At 33.3% G+C, this 15,630-nt stretch overlaps 1 protein-coding gene across 4 annotated transcripts in view; it reads right to left on the bottom strand.

Annotated features, from left to right (window-relative positions):
* Positions 1 to 15,630, bottom strand: part of MTX2 (metaxin 2) — a 70,876-nt gene that overhangs the window by 4,201 nt on the left and 51,045 nt on the right. For 3 of the 4 annotated variants that reach the window (XM_047722264.1, XM_047722261.1, XM_047722262.1), the window contains 6 exons: positions 13,264 to 13,336; positions 9,673 to 9,749; positions 8,295 to 8,387; positions 7,760 to 7,798; positions 7,253 to 7,378; positions 5,948 to 6,024 (listed from right to left, as the gene is read on the bottom strand). In XM_047722264.1, coding sequence (XP_047578220.1) covers positions 5,948 to 6,024; positions 7,253 to 7,378; positions 7,760 to 7,798; positions 8,295 to 8,387; positions 9,673 to 9,749; positions 13,264 to 13,336 — 485 coding nt within the window. Of the gene's footprint in view, positions 1 to 2,899; positions 2,980 to 5,947; positions 6,025 to 7,252; positions 7,379 to 7,759; positions 7,799 to 8,294; positions 8,388 to 9,672; positions 9,750 to 13,263; positions 13,337 to 15,630 lie in introns of all 4 variants that reach the window. The other variant, XM_047722263.1, reaches the window with a different exon arrangement.

The following is a 15,630-nucleotide window of genomic DNA, read 5'->3' as shown; positions in this document are numbered from 1 at the left end:
GTCACCACACATTACTACAATATTATGGACTATATTCCCTATGCTTTACTTTTTTCCATGACATGTACCATAGTGTTTTGATTACTATAGATTAGTAGTATATCTTGAAATCTGGGGTTATGATACTTTCAGCTGTGTTCTTCTTTCTCAAGATTGCTTTGGCTATTTGAGGTTTTTTGTGGTTCCACACATACTTTGGATAGATTTATTCTAGTTCTGTGAAAAGTATTATTGGTGTTTTGATAGGGACTGCGTTCAATCCGTAAATTACTTTGGGAAGTATGGACATTTTTAACAATATTAATTCTTCAAATCCATGAGCATGCTATATCTTTCCATTTGCATCATATTAAATTTCTTTCATCAATGTCCTTTAGTTTTCATAGTACAGGTTTTTCACCTCTCTGGTTAAATTTATTCCTTGGTAGTTTCATTCTTTTTGTTGTAACTGTAAATTCTTAATTTCTCTGTTAGTCTGTTAGTGTACAGAAATGCAACAGATTTCTATATATTAATTTTGTATCCTACAACTTTACTGAATTCATTTATGAGTTCTAATAGTTTTCTGATGGGGTCTTTACGATTTTCTATATATATTATCATGTCATCTGCAAATAGTGACAGTTTTACTTCTTTCTTAACAATCTGATGCCTTTTAAATCCTTTTCTTATCTGACTGCCACAGCTAGGACTTCCAGTACTATGTTGGATATAAGTGGTGGGAATGGATATTCTTGCCTCGTTCCTGATCTTAAAGGAAAAACTGTGTTTTTCACCACTGAATATGTTAGCCAGATTTTTCATATATGGAATTTATTATGTCAAGGTATGTTCCCTCTGTGCCCACTTTGTTGAGTTTTTATCATAAAGAGATGCTGTATTTTTTGTTAAATGCCTTTTCTGAATCTATTGAGATAATCATACAGTTTTTATCCTTCCTCTTATTACCGTGATACATTATACTGACTGATTTGAGAATAGTGAACTACCCTCGCATCCATGGAATAAATCCCACTTAATCTTGGGGCGCCTGGGTGGTGGTTCAGTCAGTCAAGTGTCCACTCTTGATTTCAGCTCAGGTCATGATCTTGGGGTCGAGAGATCAAGGCCCGAGTTGAGTCGGGCTCCACACCCAGCAGGGAGTCTGCTTCAGAATTTCTCTCTCCCTCTCCTTTTGCCCCTCACCCTGCTCACATGTGCACGCACACACTATCTCTCTCTCTCTCTCAAACAAATCTTAAAAAAAAAAATAAAATAGGGGTGCCTGGGTGGCTCAGTTGTTAAGCATCTGCCTTTGGCTCAGGTCATGATCCCAGGGTCCTGGGATCGAGCTTCACGCGTTGGGCTCCCTGCTCAGTGGGAAGCCTGCTTCTCTCTCTCCCACTCCCCCTGATGATGTTCCCTCTCTCACCGTCTCTCTCTGTCAAAGAAATAAAATCTTTTAAAAAAATAAATAAAGTAATCCCACTTAATCATGGTGAATGATCCTTTTAATATACTACTGAATTCAGTTTGCTAATATTTTGTTGAGGATTTCTGCATCGATGCTCATCACAGATACTACCTAGTTTTCTTTTTTCTTTTTTTCTTTTTTTTTGTAGTATCTTTGCCTGGTTTTGGTATCAGAATACCAAATGAATTTGGAAGTTTTCCTTCCTCTTCTATATTTTGGAATAGGTTACAAAGAACAGGTATTGGGGCACCTGGGTGGCTCAGTGGGTTAAAGACTCTGGCTTCGGCTTGGGTCGTGATCCTGGGGTCCTGGGATCGAGCCCCACATCAGGCTCTCTGTTCAGCGGGGAGAACCTGCTTCCCCCTCTCTCCCTGCCTGCCTCTCTGCTGGCTTGTGATCTCTCTCTGTCAGATAAATAAATAAAACCTTAAAAAAAAAAAAAAAAAAAGAACAGGTATTAACTCTTCTTTAAATGTCTGGTAGAATTCACCTGTGAAACCGTCTGGTCTGGGGACTTTTGTTGGTTGATTACTGATTCAATTTCTCAACTGGTAATTTCTTTATTGAACAAACCTCAGTAAAATCCAATTCTTCCCTGAAATTTTTCATCTTAAGATTCCCATGTTTAATTTTTGCAGCATTTCCTCAATATCCTTTCTCATCAGTATATGAAGGTATATTTTCAAGTTTTACCATTTAATAGTTTATGCAGAACTTTGTTTTTCAAAAATAAGCCCTCTTCCAATTTCTCAATTTGAGCGACTTTTAACCAACACTCACTGATCCTCTGCTAACAAGGTTTTGTTTATACAGACCTGCAAGGAGCTCATAAATGCTTTACAATGGTATAATTCATTCTATCCTGATTAAACATAGGGGGAAAAAGGTAACATAAAAATAACACTGTAAGAAAAGTTTTACTTTTTCATTCCAAGTTCATGCTCACTACATGAAAAAGAACAAAGGATATAGTAGCTTTTGGATAGGTATCTCAACAGATATCACATCAGTAAGATACCTTGTATACAACAGAAAATAGAGATTTTGTTTTAGTTTCATTTCAGAAATATGATTGAAATATTTAAAAGCTACCAACTACATTATATATTATAAAGATTAAAAAAAAAAGGCCACCAGTGTTAGTATCTATCTTATTTGGATTTCTTTCACTTTTCTAATTTTTTCTTTCCACCATTTATCTTCTTTGTCCTCTTTGCCCAATTCCTATTCTTGCTGCAGGATCTCCCTCATCTACCCATGCCCCTTGAATCATCAAGTAAAACTACTGGGTTTCTTTTATGACTCCTCTCAACATCCCCACAAGGCTAGCTAGGAGAAAAATTTATTCTACTTTTAGAGGGTAAGGGAAAGATACACAGGGAAATAAAGTAACTTGCGAAAGTCTGGTATATATCAGAGCCAAGAACACAATTCAGGGCCACTGACCTGGAATCCAATACTACATTATCTGGACTTAAGCCAGCGCTCTAGTCACTAAAGTACAGTATCTCACAAAGTAATGATTCCTGACAGATAACAAAATGAGAAAAATTCTGTCACATTAAAGTAAAAATACAGGGGCGCCTGGGTGGCTCAGTGGGTTAAGCCGCTGCTTTCGGCTCAGGTCATGATCTCGGGGGTCCTGGGATCGAGCCCCGCATCGGGCTCTCTGCTCAGCAGGGAGCCTGCTTCCTCCTTTCTCTCTGCCTGCCTCTCTGCCTGCTTGTGATCTCTCTGTCAAATAAATAAATAAAATCTTTAAAAAAAAAAATAAATAAATAAAAAAAATAAAAAAAAATAAAAAAAAAAATAAAGTAAAAATACAAATGACTTTTTTTTCCCTAATTACAGTTTACTAATTAGACAATGGGATAAAACTAAAATTAAAAAATGAAATCTATTTTTCAATCATTAGAGGAAAATATTTATGTAAGTCTCATACAAGGTAAAATTATTTTAAAAACCTACATCTTAATATGGTTCTTCCATAGCAAATCTTTGGTTTTATGCTTGTTCTAAATGTTCAGTTTCTCATTATGAGCTTAAATATAACTGTAATCTTATATGAAAAAAAAATCTGTTTTGATATTTCCACTAAATCACATGCTGAATGATACCTGGTTATTAATGAAGTCTTTGACACTGAGTTGAAATGAGAAAAATAAGTCAGATATACTCTCCTGGCCTCCCATGAAGACAGCATGCATAACAAAACTAACTCCTAACACACAATGATGCACTTCATAGGATAAAACACACCTCTTCTGGGCTTTTCAAGCCCTAAGAATTCCTGTACCACCAAGAAAAAGGAACGACTTGGCACTAATATGTAGATACATTTCTTTTGTGTTAGAGACTAAACAAATTGACTCTGCATAGCAGACATCACTAGAACTAGGAACATAGCTGGAGAAGCTTTACCTACCAGGATTTCATGGTTTGAATCCTATGACCTTTGTGCTTCAGTAATCAGGACCCCAAATTTCAGTTATATATAGTATACATTAATATAACAAATGTTTCCAAGCTATCATCATTGTCATTTTTGCTACTAATATTAATATCTCTATCAAAAGATGTATGATATGGTTACAGAAGATGAATGCCTATAAAGATAAAATAATAGCAAATAAACATTTTAAAAAATTATTGCAAGCTGGTGCAACCACTCTGGAAAACAGTGTGAAGGTTCCTCAAAAAACTGAAAATAGAGCTACCCTATGACCCAACGATTGCACTACTGGGTATATACCCTAAAGATACAAACGTGGTGCTCCGAAGGGGCACGGGCACCCGAATGTTTATAGCAGCAATGTCCACAATAGCCAAACTATGGAAAGAACCTAGATGTCCATCAACAGATGAATGGATAAAGAAGATGTGGTATATATATACAATGGAATACTATGCAGTCATCAAAAGAAATGAAATCCTGCCATTTGTGATGACGTGGATGGAACTAGAGGGTATTATGCTTAGCGAAATAAGTCAATCGGAAAAAGACAACTATCATATGATCTCCCTGATATGAGGAAGTGGAGATGCAACATGGGGTGCTTGGTGGGGTAGGAAAAGAAAAGATGAAAGAAGATGGGATCGGGAGGGAGACAAACCATAAAAGACTCAATCTCAAAAAACAGACTGAGGGTTGCTGGGGGGAGTGGGGTCGGGAGAGGGGGGTGGGGATATGGACATTGGGGAGGGTATGTGCTATGGTGAGTGCTGTGAAATGTGTAAACCTGGCAATTCACAGACTTGTACCCCTGGGGATAAAAATACATTATATGTTTATTAAAAAATTAATCTAAAAAGGAAAATTTTTACTACACGGCCAAGAAAAGGCTAGAATTTCTAAGTAAAACATTAAGATTAAAACGTTAATTTAGGGTGCCTGGGTGGCTCAGTGGGTTAAAAAGCCTCTGCCTTCAGCTCAGGTCATGATCCCAGGGTCCTGGTATCAAGTCCTGTATCAGGTTCTCTACTCAGCGGGAAGCCTGTTTCCCCCACTCTCTCTCTGCCTGCCTCTCTGCCTACTTGTGATCTCTGTCTGCCAAATAAATAAAAAAAAATCTTTAAAAAAAATGTTAATTTAAACCCATCTTAAACTGAATCACAGGATGATTCTAATATATTAAAACTAACTTTTTTTTTTAAATGGGAAATTCATTCTTTGCTTATATTAGATATTCTTTTCCAGATTACAAAATAATTGTCTTAATGAATTATTCAACTTAGATATATGTACATATACATTTAATCCATATCCTTTATACTAATTTCTGTGCTTTATAAAAGTTTTCATTAACTTTTTTTTTTTTTTTAAGATTTTATTTATTTATTTGACAGAGAGATCACAAGCAGGCAGAGAGGCAGGTAGAGAGAGAGGAGGAAGCAGGCTCCCCGCTGAGGAGAGAGCCGGATGCGGGGCTTGATCCCAGGACCCTGAGATCATGACCTGAGCCGAAGGCAGCGGCTTAACCCACTGAGCCACCCAGGCGCCCCTTTCATTAACTTTTAAAAGATAAGTTCATAACAGTGCTTGTCCATCCAACAAAATTGATAACTGTTTAGTTTTATTCACTTTTCTGGTCCCCAGGGTATCACCCTGTAAAAACAAGTATGGTTAGACTTCATGTTTTAACAGCATTTTCCAAGTGTGGAATTTTGTTAAGATGATGTAGTTCCATACACAGCACCATACACATAGATAGCAGTACCTCTATCATATCATAAAATAATGACTGGTTTACATGTCTGCCCTTAAGAATTTTTAATGGCAAGGACTGCATTTCAGAAATTTTAGTATCCCAGAACCTAGAGCTGTGCCTGATAACCAAGAAGTGCTAAGTAAATGTTTAATGAGGGCAAAAATGAAAAATAAAACAAAATCTTATAAAAAATATTTCTTGATAAAACAATTCCTCTATGGCAAAATAAGTTTGTAATCTAACAATATAGAAAAGAAACTAAATAAAAAAAGAAAAAGTTTCTTACTGCTTATTGAAGAAATATGGTTGTGTTCCCAGTCTTTGAGAAAGTGCCTGACAGCACTGGTCTACATCTTCTAAGACCTAACATAGGCAATAGACCCAAAGGAAAATATTTAAATTAGCAAAACAATGTTTAAAATTTAATTTGTATCACAGCTTATAACAAAAATGTAAATTTAGGTAACCTTTTACCATATATTTAGAATCAGACTATAGAACACATATAGAACCTAAGTAATACTTTCTATATAAGAAATAAGAAGAAAATTTGAGAGAAAACTTCCTTTAAACACAAGCACATTTAAGTTGCTTATAAGGATTACTATTAAGAAAGTTTCTACCTCAAAACTCTACCCCCTACAAAAAAATGTTTTCCTGAATCCATAGCTTCAAATGACTTTACATATTTTTAAAAAGCTGCTTCATAATGATAACACTGCTGCTGACCCACCATGAGTAAAAGCATTTGAGTTGTTTTCCCACTAGTGGAGATGGATTTTATTTACTCGATCCCTATTCATTTCCCCAGTCCCCAGTGTGGTCAATGGCACACAGCAGTAAACTGGCTGGCTAGGACTCCAAGTAGCCTTGGAAAAGAAACATTATTAATGATGGAATTAGTTCAATCTCATGACCTTGAAAAGCTATATATTTTTCTAATTTTGCTATTTCAATAAATTTAAAACAAAAAGATATATTAAGAGCTGTATATAAGAGGGTTTTTTAAAGCCCTGATGCTGCAGATCTATATTTATTGACATAGATGCCCACAATATATTGGTGAATAGAAAAAAATTAAGATTACAGAGTGGCAGGTATAAGATCCCATTTAAGGAAAACGTTATTCAGAGACAGCTAGAAGAATGTTCTCCAAAAAGTTAGCAGTGGCAATTTCTAGATGATAGGATCTCAAGCAATTCTATTTCCTTTTTGAACTTTTCTGTATTAGTTTGTTTTATAATAAGCACGTATGATTTTTATAAAACAAAATCCACTTCATGTCAGAAAAAAATAAGAGTAAATGTTTTCCTAATTTTTTTATTGTGCTGAGATTTTTAAAGATGAAATATAACATGAATTTAATAGAAATATAACATAAATTATAAATATATATAAAATTATATGTAAAATATATAATTTTATATAATATAATATAAAATATTTTATATTATATATAAAATATAATTATACATAAAATTATTTTTAAAAATTATATATAAAAATATATGTTATAAATATAAAACATGAATTTCTTAATGCATTAAAGTTGAGGCAACCCCCTACTTCAATCTGAACTATCTGGATTCACCTGGTCCAGAGTCTTGTTACCCCATCCAATAGCTTTCATCTTACGTTTGACTTCCCACTGTTTCTGATAAGCCAAAATATGATTCAGAGGCCAAGGGTAAGGAGAGCCGTATCTGGCATGAGTGATCTAGAGCAAAAAGATTTTGTGACAAACATGATTCTAAAAACAAAGCCTGTTTTTACAAACAGAATTCTTAGGAAAATATATGTTCAGAACACAAATACAGCAATCTGAAAAAAATACATAGCTTGCAATCTCAAAAATTAAAATTTCAAACCATTCCCTTTAAAAATATATAAACTTTTATGTACTTTGCAACCAGTTACATCAAACAATGACACATAGCTTCCCTAAAATGTATGTGCAAGCAAAATTAAAGTAAGTGAAAAACTATATCACTAATGGTATAAACCACAATGTTTCATTTATGAGCAGGGACTTACGATTCTGAGCAAAAGTGTTTTCTCATTAAATTTTAATTAAGATAAATGCTACAGAACCACTCACCTCCCCTACTGTAGCTTCATCACACCACTGAAGATACAACTAGGAACAAAAGAACAGTCACTAAAACTTTAGAATACCAAAAAGAAAATGGATAAAGAAAATTATTTCTTGCCATAGTGATTTTTTATAAACCAACTTTATAAAAGTCACATATATGAGAGTTTTCCCTCCTCTGGCTAATATTGCTATACAGAATTATTAAATTTAATTAATGATAATACTTAATAAAAGCATTTCCTATTCATAAAGTAGTACATCTCTAAATACCATTAAACTATTTTAGAGATATTATTTAAGTAAACCTCCCAAGGCCAAAGTCAAAAAATGAGTGGACAAGAATCACTCCTTTTTACCAATAGAAAAACTAGACCCGTAAATGTCAGACTACTTGTTCAACATAATAACCAAATAATTTCAGTAACCATCCTAGCCCTAGAATTACTTGACTATATTTCTATTTCTCAATAACCCATAAGAAAGATGATCGTTTGTAAGAGGAAAGTTTCTTTTCAAGGTCTATTATCTTCTAGTATACCTCTGCAGTCAACAGCATATTGTTGACTAATTCCATGTAGGCTTTCATTTCTGCTTTTTGGACTTCATCCAGTCCATCACTAAGAGAATGGCCCTAAAGGGAATTTAAAAAAATTTAAAAGAGCATCATATTAAATAGACAAAAACTTTCAGTTATCTTACTACTGAGTGAATATAAATGTTTTTACTACATCAATGTTTTTACTATAAATGTCTAATAAACTTCTGAAATATCTCTAAAATTATACATGAAAAAAGTTAATCTATCACTACAAAATATTAATAAGCAGTATTTATATGCCACTATAAAAATGCATCTTTCAATGGACAAAATTATATTATTTCACAAAAGAAGAAAACAGAATGGTCAGTAAATCTTATTTTTTTTAAGAGACTAACCTTATTAGTAATAAAACAAATGCCAAAAGATTGACATGTGTTGCTTATAAAGTGGTCAAAGGTGGAAAGAAAATGTTAGTAAATGTATAGGGAAATAGACACTAATTTTAAAATTCTAATATACTATAATGATGAGTAGATCCATAAAATGGTATAACCCTTTAGTTCAATCCAGCCATCTGTTAAAAATGAGTATCTTTTAATATTTCAGCATCACTCTTAGGAATTTATCCAAAGGAGATAATCTGACAAGTGAACAAAGGTGTCTGTAGAAGAATACTTATCTTAACACATAATAAGAGCCAAACACTGACAATTTATGTGTCCATCGATAAAGGCTTAAGTAAATAAATTACAATACATCCACACAATAAAATACTATACAACAACTTAAAAGGATAATATATTTCCATGGTCATTAACAGGGAAGAATTTCCAAACATATTTATGATTTTAAAGGCAGGTTACAAAATAGCACATAATAGCATGATCTACATTTTTCTGTATATGCAAAGAGAAAAGTCTGGAAGGATGTTCCCCAAAATGTTAATGGGGGTTGTCCTTTATACTGAACTCAAATGTATATATTAATATGTTCAACTTCTAAATATATTCTGTATCTCTCTCTCAAAGGTTAACCTGACATTTTATAACAACCTAAATTTTCATTTATGACCAAAACTCTCATTAACTGCAAGTTAGAAAATTATCTACCATTTTGTAAAGACCAAATTACATCTTTTGCCATTGATTTACATTACGGAGGAAAAAACTTATACTTTAGAAATATTTCTCTACTAGTTTATATTGACATTTTTTAAAAACTAGGTTAAAATCAATATAAATATTAAGACACATTAAAGAATGATGAATGACTTATTTAAGACTGTGATCTAAAAATTAAATAAATATATTAAATAAATAAAATTTAAAAAAAAAGACTAACTGTGATCAAATATATTTAATATCTTTTTTATTACCTTGGCTTTAACGAATTGGACTATTGGACCAAGTTCTGATACTACTTGATTTCCTACATGAATAAAAGGTACTTTACCTGTTGAGGAGGAAAAAAAATGTATGAAGACACTTCCAGTAAATTAATACAAAAACAGACTGTGTTTTATTAAAATACTGATTTTGTAACCCTATAACTTTTGAAAATTATAATTAAATGTATACATTAAATTCTATAAACTTTTAAATGATTACTAATTTTAAAAGAAAAAAGAGATTCATTTCTAGAGTTCTCATTTGTATATAAGAACTGATCACAATATTAGCTTTTCAGAACTAACAAACTGCTATATAATATAGCAGTAAATACTAATTATGGAAATTAGATGAACGAAGGCAGAACACTGATTCACGACCATTGACAGAAATGACCATTTGAAAGAAATGTAATTGGACTTTCTCTTCAGAGTACAATGAATCAATCTATATTTTAAACTACATTTAAGAGGATGACTTCTTTTTACATCCACTTTTAAATCTCAGATACCACTAAGTTCAATATTTTAAGCACACAATGGTACAATAATAAATGTCTTTGACTCAAAAAAAATTAGAAATTTAAAAGAATTAGCAATCTTTGAAGATATGCTAGTTTATTAATTATAACACAAAGTATGTTCCCAGACACGTTTGGGGGGAAAAAAATAAGAAGCATGCTTATAAAAACTGGCTTCTCTAAATAAATATCACATTAAAAAAGTGGGATTTCATTTTTAGAAATACCAATAGTTGATGAAATTATCAGAGATGATAACAAAATAAGTCTCCAAATAGCAATAAAGTTCACCCCAAAAGCTAGAGGATGAAGCTTGCTATCAGACCTAGGTCAAATACAGTTCACACTAACAGTAGGCTGATTCGTGGTCCTTTTCAACAGATTCACTCCTCTCTGCCCCACTCAGACCAAGAGTAATGGATGAGGCCTAGAGTACCAACAAGGCTTCATCTAAATCCCAAGGATAACACGCATTACCATAGGCAAGCAGGCCTTCAGGGAAACAACAACTCAACAATGCATTTAGAAGACATTTCCATGTTACCAATATAAAAACACTGAATTCCACATTCCTTGCTTCTACTGCTTTATAAATCTTGCAAAAAAGAAAAGAATTTATCTGGGTATTAGGCCATAATGTTTTTTAACTTGAGATAAAATCTTTGTAAGTACTCTAATGCTAGAAATAGTACAGGTCCTCTGAGATAAAATGATCTGAAAATGAAAATTATGCGTGGATAAATGCCTAGATTGAAGGCTATTTTTAGGTTATATATAATATTTTGAAAGGAAAGTGTATTTCTCATTTTCAATATCCAGTCTGGCATTCTTGGAAGAAGGAGTTTGTATTTTCTCTTTTAAAAAATACTTTCAGTACTGTAGATTCTGAAGCAGGAAAGCAGTGTGGGTAGTCAAAGGAGTACTCATGTATCCTTAAATATAAAGAAATATATACATCAAGGCAACAAATTACATGCCTTGATATATACATCATTACATGCCTTGATATATACATCAAGGCAACAAATACACGAGTACTCATGTATCCCTAAATATAAAGAAATATATACATCAAGGCAACAAATGAGAAGTGAATAACGTTTTTGTCACTCGCCTGACTTAAAGTGGAGCCAATGTTATATCCTTATTATTGCAGGTATCAAGAAAAGCACTGTGAGATATTTATTCTCTGCCACCAATTGAAGATAATTTAAAAAAACAAACAGAGGGCCCTATTTCTTATTTTAGGCAGAATAATCATTTGTTAGGACTTGAACAAAGGAAGCAAGAAGAAAGCAAGGAAGTCTGTGATTCAGAAAATATTGAAATAAAAAGAGCCCAAATACCATCTAATCCAACCACCACATATTACAGATGAAGTCACTGAAGCTCAAAAAAGAAAAGTGAAATTTCCCAAGGAAACTGTCAATATGTGACAAGGTCACAAAAGGATTAGAGTAAAATTTCCTAACTCTTAGCTAAGAGTGACTTGATTTCTGATTATTCCACAATGTTGTCTGCTTTAAAAATCTACTACAATAAGAACAAGCAAACAAATAAAACATTCCCCTGATCCCCCCAATCATATGATGAAAGAGAATAATACTAGAGTTATGATGAAATTTAAATATAAATGCCTTAACAGAAAGTGCCACTTTCATCTACCTACAGGAGACTCCTATGAATGTATGTCTGTATGTGTGTGTTTATGTTCTGTAGCTTCTATAATAGTTATTTGTCTTTCATAGAGTCTATAAAAAGATATCTACCTGTGTGGTACTTAGTACAGTCGTTTTAGGAAACAGGTGGATGAACTCTGGGGCTTCTCCTCATTTGACAAAGATATCAACTTTAGTATTGGATTATCAACTTTTTTACATGTAGCTACACTCTTTTTGTATGACTACATAAAGGATAAAGATAGACAGAACCCAGGATGATTCATCTCACCAGAATTCAGAAAGTTTATAAAACCTACATTCAAAATTAACAGAAAATGAGTCAATTAATGGCCTGCAACAATCTAAAATATGTCTAGTTTACAAGTCTAGAAATTTTTTTATGGAGATGTTTTAGAAAGTATATTCATAAATCTGTAAGTGTAGATGTATGAATGTAGACTTTCCACTGTGTATGGAGGCTGTCCTCAGAGCTTTTGACAATTATTACCACCTTTAAGAAACTAAGATGAAAAGGAAAAAAATGTTTTATACAAATCATTTCTAAGTTATTTTCAGAGTGAGGAGATACATGTCTCCCTAAAAAGCAATGTAACATATTTATCCCAATGGATTTACCCATAGAGGTGTGATTCTATGTTATTATTGGACCAGCAGAACCATAATTATAATCCATACCAATTCTAGTTAACATTTATTTATCAGCTTTGTGGCACTATATTTTGATGTTAAAAATTATCTGAACCATATTTATTTAAAACTTTACCTTAATCTACAATATATGACATACAGAAAAGGCAATACTGATTATAAAAAATAGGAAAAAGGCTAAAAGCTTAATAGATATCTTAAAACCTGTTGAAATAAAAATTAAACAAAAAGAAGTCATTACAAACCAAAAGCATTCAGAGATGAACTTAAGATCTTTGACAAGTAAATTTAATCATTCCATAATCTCTCTTCTTCCCTCTATATAATAGGAGAACATAGTTTAGAGAAGTGTGGATAATAATGAATGAATGGATAATAATAATAATAATAATGAATGGATTCATTATTATCAAAATTGGTTTTCTGACGTGGAAACGGTCCTATGTAAATAAGACTGGGGATATATGAGATTATGTATTTTCTTACTATTTACTACTTAAAAAACAGTTTCTCTAACTTTCTAGTAACCGACTAACACCACAGAGTTGAAATAAATAGCTATGTCCACCTAAAGACTATCAAGTTTACAACTGTTACTTTACAAAACCATGGGAAAATTATTCCAAGGGTAAACAACAAAAATGGGACTTCTAAAATAGTAGGTACAAACTGGACCAGCACTACAATTTTATCAATGCAGAATATTAACAGAATTTTTAAAAACTTACCAGACGGAGACATATATTCTGCATTTGCCCTACAAACCACTTTGATAGGCAGATTACACATTTGCAAAAAGGCCTGCAAATCAAGAGAAGTATAGTTAGCCTAGTGAAAGTATATATAAATTGAGCACAACTTTTTATTTATTTAGTTCCTAAATTTAAATAAAAGCTCATATAGTAATACTTTATTAGAAAAGAATGAAACAATTTAAAGTGAAAGATCTGTATTCCAAACAAAACAAAATGTCATTTCCGTACTAAAAAAAAAAAAAAAATCAATATAATCTAGACACCAGTAAATGCTTGACACTTAAAGCATTTACACACTCTTAAGAAAAAAAAATGTAAATTATCTACACTTATTTTACCACATTAGTTTGTGTAAGCCAGCAATACTAAATACTGATTTAATTTTCTTTAAGGATGACTAAAGTCCAAATTTTATAAAGTATTCCTTAATTCCACTATTCTTTACGGGATCTTTACTTTCTCGACTTAGAGAAAAACTCTCAAAATGTTATTTCTGGGGAAGCCTGGGTGGCTCAGTGGGTTAAGCCGCTGCCTTCGGCTCAGGTCATGATCTCAGGGTCCTGGGATCGAGCCCCGCATCAGGCTCTCTGATCAGTGGGGAGCCTGCTTCCTCCTTTCTCTCTGCCTGCCTCTCTGCCTGCTTGTGATCTCTCTGTGTCAAATAAATAAATAAAATCTTTAAAAAAAATGTTATTTCTGCTACTTCCAAGTTCTCTCCTATAATACTCAGTATTCTAACATGTAGTTTTTATGCCCACTGATTCATTTCTTTAAGACATTAAGTTGTTGATTTGTACTATGTTATAGTAAAAAAAATCTCATAAGCAACTTAAATGTCTAACAATAAGGAAGTAAGTCATTTATGGTGAATCCAAATCATGGATTGTTATGCAATCCCTTTTAAAAACCATGAATTCTATCTTCACACGTGGCTATCTGAAATAAGCTTACAACTGGATGTGACCAATGTCTAAATTCCGGCCAAAGGGACTTAAAGTTCTGGGCCACTGCTAGAAGTTTCTTTAAAAGGAAGAGATATGGCCTCTCCTCTTTTTCCCTTCCTGCTCACCAGAATATGAAAAAGGATGACTTTAGCCACAGCAGTCAGACTGAACTATGAAATAGAAGCTGAGAGTTGAAGATGGCAGAGCAACAAGAGTGAAGAAGCCTAGTTCCTCGAGAATCATGGGAGTCATTGAACCTGATTACCTGTGCGTATAAGAAGAAATAAACTTCTATCTTTTTAAGTCTCTGGTATTTTGGGTTTTCTAGAACTCATAGCCAAACCAAATTCTAACTAATTCACCAAAAACTACTGCTTCTAGCTTTAAACACCACCTCAACCAAGAGTTGATTCTTCTCTGTGTAAGTGTACGCTGTCTTCTAAATACTATAACCTGTGCTCCCAAATTACAACAATGACAGTGAACTACTTGACTGATCCACAAGTAGAGACTAGGATCAAAATCACGTGGAAGGGGGCGCCTGGGTGGCTCAGTGGGTTAAGCTGCTGCCTTCGGCTCAGGTCATGATCTCAGGGTCCTGGGATCGAGTCCCGCATCGGGCTCTCTGCTCAGCGGGGAGCCTGCTTCCTCCTTTCTCTCTCCGCCTGCCTCTCTGTCTACTTGTGATCTCTCTCTGTCAAATAAATAAATAAAATCTTAAAAAAAAAAAAATCACGTGGAAGGCTTATGAAAATACAGATTGCTAGGAATGGAAGAATTAGAGACAAGAAGTATCAGCAGCTCTTTCAAAAAAAAGAAGAAGGGATTAAAAGGGTCTTGCTTCTACAATGTATATATCTGTACCCGATGATAAAGAAAGGCTGAACTTGTTAAAAGATAAATAGAAAAGAAAAAAACACACTGGAAACACTGAAATGACAAAAAAAGAGGGAGGGTAACAGGCATACAAGATCCATGAGGAGGTAAAAAGGGATTTTAAGAGCACAGTTATAGATAGGTATCTGGTCTTTTGTCAGGAAACAGGACACCTTTCCCACTCTAACGCAAGGGTTGGTTGGAACAGTAATGACTGCAAGTTGATAAGAAAGAAGGACAAGAAAATGAGAGAATATTCACATTCTATGAAATCAGAGAAGAAATCACCTTCTGAGAATGAAGGAATAAAAGTGGACTGAGGCCTTCAGAGAAGAACAAAAAGAATCTGAAAGAACTACTTAATATTATCTTCTAAAATGCCTGAATAATATTCCCTTGTTAGTCAACAATTATACTACTATAAGAATAGTAAATATTGTATATTTTGCTAAACTAAATGTACAGTGGTAACTGTACTAACCACTATTCCAAAAAGCTATATTTCACTAAAAAAGATTAA

This window comes from Lutra lutra, chromosome 3 (genome assembly GCF_902655055.1).
Source record: "Lutra lutra chromosome 3, mLutLut1.2, whole genome shotgun sequence".
Lineage (NCBI taxonomy): Eukaryota > Metazoa > Chordata > Mammalia > Carnivora > Mustelidae > Lutra > Lutra lutra.
This window is presented reverse-complemented; position numbering and strand designations above follow the sequence as displayed.